Below are 9,865 nucleotides of genomic sequence, written 5' to 3'. Positions count from 1 at the left end.
GTCCTGATCCCACCCCAAAGTGAGCAGATCCCATGGCATTGAGGGCTTCTCCACAGCCCAGCTGCCTGCACACCACGCGGGCATCGTCCAGGTCCCAGCCGTCATCACAGATGGTGCCCCAGGAACCCTGGTCCAGGATCTCCACTCTCCCAGCGCAGGGACCTCCCCCATCCACCAGGCGGAGCTGTCTGCTATCTGAGGAGAGAGAAATGGGACATTGGGGCGTTGACGGTGGCGGGGGCGGGGAAAAGATCTTCTGTTCTGTGGGACTCTCACCTGAGCAGTAGGGGACACTCTCTTTTGAGGCTACAGAGCCTACTGGTTCAGACATGGAGTCGTTGCACTGGGGCAGCACCTGGGTCTGGTTTCCTGTAGAAACAGCAATGATCAGAGGGTTGGTGGATTGAAGAACAGGAAATTGAATTAAGCTAAATAATGACCTAGTGATGAAGTCAAATAAACAATGTAACAGTAAGGTTATCATAATCTTAGGGCTCACCTTCTCTAGGGAGGGTTCTGCTTCTGACAGTGCCACAATTGGTTTCAGCCAACCATTGCACTAAGAATAAGTTAAATAAGCTCTTTTGTCTCTAAATCTATCCATAAACAGGAAAGTAAAATAAAATCTTTCCCAAAGGGATTCTAACACTTTTTCATCTACAATGTCTGTTACTAAAAACAATACACATATAAAAGAAATCTCATAGAAAACCAGGAAGAAACAGACATTAGAAAGAATTTCCCAAGTTATTCGGCTACTAGAGTTATCTGATGGAGAATTTAAATAGCCTCCTAGAATTAACTGACAAAAGAAATTGACAAAATAACAACAGATAAAAATTCTAGAGCTGAAAAACTTAACAGCCGCTATTAAGAAATAAAGGGTAAGAGTTTCAACACATTAGCTTGGCATAAGGTAGAAACAGTAAACAGAAGATCAGAGGACAAATAGTCTTCTATTTAAAGATGCATGGGTCTCTAAATAAGAGATCATGTAATAAGTGTCCTGGTTGTTGTTGCTGTTGTTTAGTCACTCAGTCATGTCTGATACTTTTAAGGATCATATGGACTGTAGTCTACCAGGATCCTCTGTCCATGGGAATTCTCAGGCAAGAATATTGCAGTGGGTTTCCATTTCTTTCTCCAGGGAATCTTCAAGACCCAGGGGTGGAACTTGTGTTTCCTGACTTAGCGGGTGGGTTCTTTACCACTGAGCCACCAGGGAAGCGTGTCCTGGTTATATTGCTATATAATAAATTTTCCCATATAACTTAGCCACTTAAGCAAAAAAATATATACTTCATTTTGCTTAAGACTTCCTGGGTAAATAATTTGGGAAAGATCCCACTTGGCAGTTCTGTCTTAGAGACTTTCGTGTAGTTGCACTTAGATGTTATCTGGAGCTGGAGTTGTCTGATGACTTGACTGAAGTGTGATTACATAAGGAAATCCCTTGAAGCATTTTAGGGATAAAGAGACATCATGTTTGCAACTTAATTCAGAAAGATTTTACATATTCATGGAGAAATGTGGTGGGGGGGGGGGACAGAGAATGAAAGACAGAAACAGAGATAGAGAGAGATGTCAATTGGGGGGAGAGAATAAAGCAGAATACTAACATTGGGAAATCCAACTAAAGGTCTTCCAGATTCTTATATTATTCTTACACCTTTTCTGTAAGTCTTAAATTACATTAAAATTTAAAAAAAGGAAAAGTAAAAACAAGTCAGAGATAAATCATTCCTAGGACACTTCCACTAAAAGTAATACTTATAACATCAAAAACATAAAATGCCTAGGAGAAAAACCTAGCAGAAAATGAGCAAAACCTCTGAGAGAAGTTGGAGACCTAACTGAATGGAGGGATATGTGTGTGTGTGTGTGTGTGTATATATATATATATATAGCCAATGAATTGGAAGATTCAGCATCATCAGTCAATCACCTCAAATTTCTGTGTAGATTAACTCTAATCTCAAACAAAATACATTTATGCTTTTTTTTTATGAAAAATGACAAGCTGAGGGATGTCTCTCCTGGTCCAGTGTCTGAGAATCAACCATGCAATGCAGAGGACTCAGGTTCAATCCTTGGTGTAAGAACTAAGACCCCACATGCCACAGAGAATCTCAGCAAGAGCCTCACAACTGGGCAGTCCATGTGTTGTAACAGAAGATCCCACAAGATATAATGAAGATCCATACACTTCAACTAATGCCCAACACCGTCAAATAAATACATATGTTTTTTAAATGAAAATCTGATTCCAAAATTGGAATAAAATACAAAAGAACAAGAATGACCATCACAGTTGACCAAAAAGCAACAAAAGTAGAAGAGTTAATAATATAAAGAAACTCTTATACATTAAAATTATCCAGACTTACTATAAAGTTACTATAATTAAGAAAATGGAGTATTGGTGCAAGGATAGAGAAATGATACAATGGAATAGAATAGAGAGTCTTTAAAAAGACTCAGACATATGCTCTTCTTATGACAAAGGTGGCACTGCAATGGGGAAAACTCTTTTCAGAAAAAGATTCTGAGTCAGTTCGATGTCATATGAAACTTGATCTTAACTTACATAGATATCAGTTGCAAAAGGGATGCACAATTCTGTGCAAGAGAAAAATAATTAAACTTCTATGAGATACTCTTGGAGAATGTTTTTATGGTCTTGGAGTAAACAAAGTTCTTTTAAAAGGATTTAAGAAGCATTAAATGTAAAGGGAGAAGTTAGTAAGCAGTAATTTCTTAAAATTAAGAGATTGGCTCATCAAAGGACACCATACCATAAAGAAAGTGAAAATGAAAGACCATAAGTTAAACACACAAGATAAATAACATGTTTGCACCCAAAGTCATTGTCATAGTAAGTTGTAGCATCATTTTTGTAATAGTCAAGAATAGGAAACAACTCAAATCTCTACTATCTATTGTGGAATGGATCAATTCATGGTCATGTGATCACTCAAAGACATACTCTACATTAATAAAAATTAATAAAATGCTTCTATAAGCAACATTATAAATGAATCTCAAATATAATGGTGATGCAATGTTATACACAAAAGAAAACATACTGCATAATTTTATACACAGTTCAAAAAACAATAAAACACTTAATGGTAGTAAAAGTTAGGAAGGCAGTTTTAGCTGGAGAGGAGGGAGACACAGTCATGGGGAATGAACAGTGACTGTGATGCTGGGAATGTTCTCTTTGCTGATCTGGGTACATGACTGAAGTCTACACTTACTGCTTTTACATTATTTTCTATGATTATATTTAAATAATAGTGTTATTTAAAAATACATTATTTCCCCTTACCACTTCTTGCCCTGAGTTGGAAAATGAATGAACAATGAGAAGAACCATATTTCACCATGAAATATCTGACTTTTGATGCCAGTTTCCTGTCACTCTGCTCTACAGGGCATTTCACTCCAGGAGCATCCTGAGTACAGGTACCCCTTCACCCTCTCTTACCTGAGCAGATCACAGAGGCCGTGTTGCCATGGGAACAGTCAGGCCCACCCAGGACAGTCACAGGACAACTCCACAGGAAGGACTCCATCCCAGAACAGTGAAATCGGACTGTTGAGATCTGATCACTTCCTTCCACAAAGTGTGGTCCTCTAGGGGTGGAGATGGCGACTCCACAGTTGAGCTGACGACAGACAACATTGGCATTGGCCAGACTCCAGTGGGAGGCACAGAGTGCTCTCCATCGTCCAGAAATATTCATCTCCACCTGCCCCTCACACTGAGAGGAACTGTTTGTCATGAGTCGGACTTCTGTGTACATTGGTAGAAGAAGACAGGGTTTCAACAGTCTTATTTTCTCACCTGAACAAGGTAAGTGGAGAGGTTATAAACCTGACCTTCATCTTACCTGAACAGACAATCTGAACAGCTCCACTGTGGTGACAAATGCCCCCTGGACAGGGCACTCTGGGGCAGGACCAGAGCTCAGTCTCCTCCCCTTTACACCTGAACTCTTCAGCCCAGACCCGGCCACCTGACTCTCTGAAGGGCACGTGTCCCAGGACAGACAAAACCTTGCCACATCTCAGCTCTGCACAGATGACCTGGGCAGTGGGGAATGTAAAGTTCCCATCAGACACTGGGGTCCAGTCTTTTCCAGAATGAACTTCTACTCTCCCTGAGCAGGGTCCATCTCCTTCAGCTAGACGCATAAATCCTAAGAGAAACAAAGGGAACCAGTGAATGAAGTTCTTGATCCTGACTTGACAAATGGAAACAACACACACAGGCAATGATGTGAATGCTTTTCTTTTCCAGGAGTGGGGTATGGAGAGAGAATTTGAGAGTTGGTGTCAGAATTGCCTTTTCATGAACAAGATTCTGAAGAGAAATTCAGAAGAATTTGCAGGGTCAGTTTGGGATAACTGTATCCCAACAATGTATACTCTGAGAATGGTTAGAAATATGAATTCCTTATCTACAGGCCTGGGAACTACGGAGCCCAAGACCTATCATCAGAAATGGCTGAATACCAGGAACATGTAATTTATCATTGGTTGGAGAAGTGAATTTTACATTTAGGAGCCCAGGACTACAGAGCCCAAGGAAATTGCATAATGTGTTGGCACTCAAATGTGAATGTAGACATATGAAAAACAGAACCACCCCAGAAAGACAAGGACTATGACAGAGTAGAGATCTGTCATCTAGACAAAGTCAGAAAATTTTCCTGAGACTTGTGAGGCTATTATTTTGAATAGCTTTCTTTCCCAGGAGCTAGTCCTCAAGTGACTTAGGTAAGGAAAATCATGAAGCAGAATCTAAGAAAGCATGCCAACCTGTAGGGAGGTTGCCTGAGAGAAGAAATATAGACATTATAAATAATCAACATTTATGGTTTTTATATTTTTCTGATAATTGTTAATGGCAAAAATTCCAAGAATTTCTTGGTAATTTCAGTGAGAAAGAACATGAGTTAAGAAAGCTCGGAGAGTCATAGAAGAAGGGGTGTGGTCCTAACCATCTCTCTTGAAACCCCAGGATTTGTCAATGACCTTGGGAGAGAGTGAGTTCTGATTGGAAGTTTCAGGACTGTGAGTTTGCCAAACAGTTCCTATTACAGGTATTTCTTCGAACACAGGAATCACAGAAAATGCTTAGGAGTGATATTTAACTAATTTTAATCCTATTATTGTGCTTTTTCTGTATCCATATTTGACATCAAGATGATAGAAAAGGAGATTCCCCTGCTCTCATTCTCCCACAGAAACAGGGTGCCCCCAGCAACATGCCTGCCAACTTCAGACAGAACTGTGGACCCAGAATCAGCTCCATAATGTTGCTCCAGCCCTGCACCACAATGGTCCTGGGCAGTCCTGTCTGCCCAGACATCCAGAAGGAGGCACAACCTGTTGGAAACTCTGGTAATAGGAGGGCCAACTGCAGACCTGAGTACGGATTATGAAGCAGCCCTTTGACTTATCCAGACCCATTCTACCACAGTAGGGAGGCAATCCTGACCATGCAGGGACCCAGAGAAAACCACATCCATCCATGCCTTTGCTACATACCCACTGACCATAGACCCCAAAGCAGCTCCAGGAGCAGCAACATAACCTAACTCAGCTTTGCTAGTCCATGATTCCAGAGGCAGTGCTATCAGTTCAAGGACAAGGCAGTAAATATTTACTTGTGGAAACCAGTCTGTAAAGTCTGGAGGAAGTGTCTGCTCCTTCAAATGCACAGTCACCAGTGCAAGCCTATCCAGATGATGAAAAATCTAGCAAACATGACACCACCAGAGGAAACTAATAAAGCCCTCAAACTGATCCTAAAGAAGTAGAGATCTATGAACTGCTTGATAAAAAATTCAAATTCATTGTTTTGAAGCTCAGTGACCTACAAAAGAATGCAGAGAGACAAGTAAATACAATCAGGAAAGCTATACATGAACAAAATGAGAAGCTTCATAAAGAACTAGAAAACATAAATAAAAGAACCAAAAAATTCTGTAGCTCAAGGATTCAATAATTGAATTACAAATCCAAAGGAAAGCATCAAGGAAACTCTATAATGGAAATCAAAGAATAAGTAAGCTTGAAGACATTCCATTTGAAATTATCAAGTTAGAAAGTCAAAAAGAAAAAAACAGTGAACAGAATACATAGCACATATGGGATACCACAAGCAATATATATATTTGAGAATCCCAGTAGGAAAAAAGAAATAAAGGAGCAGAAAGCTTATTCAAAGAAATAATAACTGAGAAATTCCCAAATCTAGGGAGGGAAATGGACATCTTGATTCATGAAGCCTGAGTTCCCAAATAGGTGGAAACCAAAGAGGTCCACACCAAGACATGTTATGATTAAATTACCAAACTTTAAGATAAAGGGAAATTTTTGAAAACAGGAAAAAAAAGTGACTTGTCACCAAGAAAAACCCTTTAAAACTAGAAATCTTGAAGTCCAGGAGAGCAGCATGATACATCAAAAGTACCACAAGAAAAAAACCTTGCCAACTCAATCATCAAAGCTTTACATGGATAAACTGTCCTTTAAAAATGGGGGTATTAGATATATATATATATACATACATACACAAAAGGGCTTCCCAGGTTTCTCAGAGGTAAAGAATCAGCCTGCCAATGCAGGAGACGCAGGTTCAAACCCAACCACCACCACCACCAAAACAATAATGTATGTATATTATATAATATGTGTGTATATGCTATATAACATATACATGTTATATATACATTTGTGTGTGTGTTAGTTGTTCAGTCATGTCCAACTCTTTGTGACTCCAAGGACTGTAGCCCACCAGGTTCTTCTGTCCATGGAATTCTCTAGGCAAGAATACTAGAGTGGGTAGACAATCCTTTCTCCAGGGGATCCTCCCAACCCAGGGATCAAACCTGGGTATCCTGCACTGTAGGAAGATTTTTTACCATTTGAGCCACCAGGCTCAAATGACATATATATATATAAACGACAAGCAAAATCTGAGGGATTTCATCATCACTACATTACCAAAGTGCTAAAAGGATTCTTCAAGTTTCAGTGAATAAACAAAACAATGATACAAAAGTATCTTCACATATGAAACTGTAAATCTTACTGGTAAATCTAAAGAGAAATATAGAATATTGTAATATTGTACTAGTACCACATAACTTGCTTTTAACATTAGTATATAAATATAAATCAAAAGACCATCATAAGAGTAACTATAATTACAGAAAGCTGCTGTTGGAAACACAATATAGAAAGAAGTAAAATCTGATATCAATCACTTAAAATGTAGGGGAGAAATAAAATGCAGTTTTTGCATGCTATTGAAATTAAGTTGTTTTCATAACAGTACTTAAGTTTGCTATAGACTGTTACAGCTAGAAAATGTTTTATACAAGTTCCATGGTAACTACAATAAAAAGTATAGTACATACACACACACACACAAAAAAATGTTTTATACAAGGTCCATGGTAACTACAATAAAAATTATAGTACATACACACACACACACACACACACACACAAAGTATAGTACATACAAACACAAAAAGAGAAATTAATCAAAGCATACCACTATAAGAAATCATCAAGCCACAAATACAACACAGAAGAAAGAAGGAGCAAGAAACTATAAAACAGACAGAAAACAATTAATCAAATGGCAAGTAAGTCCTTATCTTTCAATATGATTATAAATGTGAATGTACTACACTTTCAAATGAAAAGATATAGATTATCTGAATGGATTAAAAACAAGATCCAACTACATACTGTGTATAAGAGACTCACTTTAGATTTCATGACTCAGGTAGGCTGAAAGTGAACAGGTGGAGAAAGAGATGCCATGCAAATCATAACCTAAAGAGATCAAAGTCAGGCAAAAGAGACTTTAAGTAAAAAACTGTCACAAGAGACAGTTCAACTGGAAGATACAACAACTACACAATATATACACCCAACATTATAGCATTTCAATATACAGGACAGCATGGACAGCTCTCAAGGGAGAAGTAGAAGCAATACTTTAACAGTAGAAAACTTCCATATTGCACTCTCTATAATTAACAGATCATTCAAACAGAAAATCAATATGCATTCTTCTCAAGCACACATGGAATATTTTCCAGGGTAAATGACATGTTAGGCTACAAACAAGGCTTAACAAATTCAAGAAAATTTGAATAATTCCAAGTATCTTTTCTGACCACAGTGGAATGAAACTAAAAGTCAATAATGGTAAGGAAACAAAAAGTCATGAATAGATTGAAAGTAAACAATATACATATTTTAGACTGTATTTCAGAATTGTACTTTCTATGTCTATAATGAATGCCATTGGACTTTTGAGAAGGGTTACATAAAACCTGTAGATCACTTTGAGTAGTGTAGACATTTTAACAATATAGATTCTTCCAACCCATGAACACAGGATGCTTTTTCATTTATCTATATCTTCATCAATTTTTTTCATATATATTTTATAATCTTGAAAGAAGGTGGCATGCTGCAAAAAGAGAGGGAGAAGAGAATAAGAAAGAAGCAGAAATCAAGTAAGGCCTAATTTGCAGAATTCTGAGTTTCAAAAGCCTCAATCTGTACAAAATACACAAGTATTTAGGGAAAATAGTTGTTAAATTAGTAACTAGAATATTTCATTGCACTCTGCTCCTCCTATATGCCACCTAACTGTTCGATCCTTTCTCATTTCTCCCACGTCAGACAAGAAAACACAATTTTAAAACATATGGATGGATGGCAAATAAAATGGAAAAAGGAAAGCAACTGCTGTAGAAGTAGAGTGTAATTTGGGTATGTGGCAAGCAAAAGTGGGATAACAAGAAGTTTTGAAGTTAAAGTGGAGAGACCAAAATAAAAATTTATCACTTTGCCATCCAAGGAACATATTTTTAAGAGAATGCAATGTAACTCAATAAAAAACATTGTTTAATTCATCAAGTCAAATTCCCTGCTATTTGACTGTATTTATATTAGTGTCTGTATTCTGATTATTTATTGCTAGAATTCTTTCTGTTAAAGGACATCCTAGCAGTGCCCAACATCCAATCAAAAAGGTACAAGGCTTTCTAAAAAAGAAAAGTGTAACTCATAGCAAAATTTTAAAAGAGCAATCACTAAAAACAGATTCCAGAATAACCAATTATTTAATTGACTGCTAATAAAAACATTATTGTAAATATGCTTAGCAAAAAAACTAAAAGAGGGAAAAAACTAGAAGATAGCCAAACGGAACTTCTAAAACTGAAAAATCAATATATGGAATGAAAAATTGTCTGGATTAGCATAAAAAGAGGTTAGATGTGGCAGAACAAAAAAGGGGGTGGGGAAATTAAACACCTATCAATAGAGACTATCCAAACTGAAGCAGAGAGGAAAAAGAGGCAGAAAACGAACCATGGATGGGAAGTGGCACTTGGGACAAGAGTAAACCATGTAAAAATATGTATATTTGGAGACTCAGAATAAGGGATGAGTAGAAAACTAGTTGTAAATAATGGATGGAATTTTTTCCAAATTTAATGAAAGATATAAACCAAGCCAAAAAGCTAAACAAACTCTAAAAGATAAAAATAAGGAAAAGTACCTCAGACACCTGATAATATAATTATGGAAAACCAATGATAAACCAAAAAAAAAAAAGCCATGAAACATTGACATGTTATGTAAAGGAGGACAACAATAAGTATTACTGGCTATTTATTAGAGGCAATGCTAGCCATGCTGCTAAGTCGTTTCAGTCATGTCCAACTCTGTGCGACCCCATAGATGGCAGCCCACCAGGTTCCCCCATCCCTGGGATTCTCCAGGCAAGAGCACTGGAGTGGGTTGCCATTTTCTTCAC

At 37.6% G+C, this 9,865-nt stretch overlaps 1 protein-coding gene across 1 annotated transcript in view; it reads right to left on the bottom strand.

Moving 5' to 3' along the window:
* Positions 1-9,865, bottom strand: part of LOC104991683 (antigen WC1.1-like) — a gene marked incomplete at its 5' end in the record, with an annotated part of 43,185 nt that overhangs the window by 28,615 nt on the left and 4,705 nt on the right. Inside the window, 4 exons of the mRNA XM_010844262.1 lie at positions 14-195; positions 277-369; positions 3,491-3,799; positions 3,897-4,205. Coding sequence (XP_010842564.1) covers positions 14-195; positions 277-369; positions 3,491-3,799; positions 3,897-4,205 — 893 coding nt within the window. The remainder of the gene's footprint in view (positions 1-13; positions 196-276; positions 370-3,490; positions 3,800-3,896; positions 4,206-9,865) is intronic.

The sequence above is a fragment of the Bison bison genome, unplaced genomic scaffold (assembly GCF_000754665.1).
Source record: "Bison bison bison isolate TAMUID 2011002044 unplaced genomic scaffold, Bison_UMD1.0 scf7180017847920, whole genome shotgun sequence".
Taxonomy (NCBI): Eukaryota; Metazoa; Chordata; class Mammalia; order Artiodactyla; family Bovidae; genus Bison; species Bison bison.
This window is presented reverse-complemented; position numbering and strand designations above follow the sequence as displayed.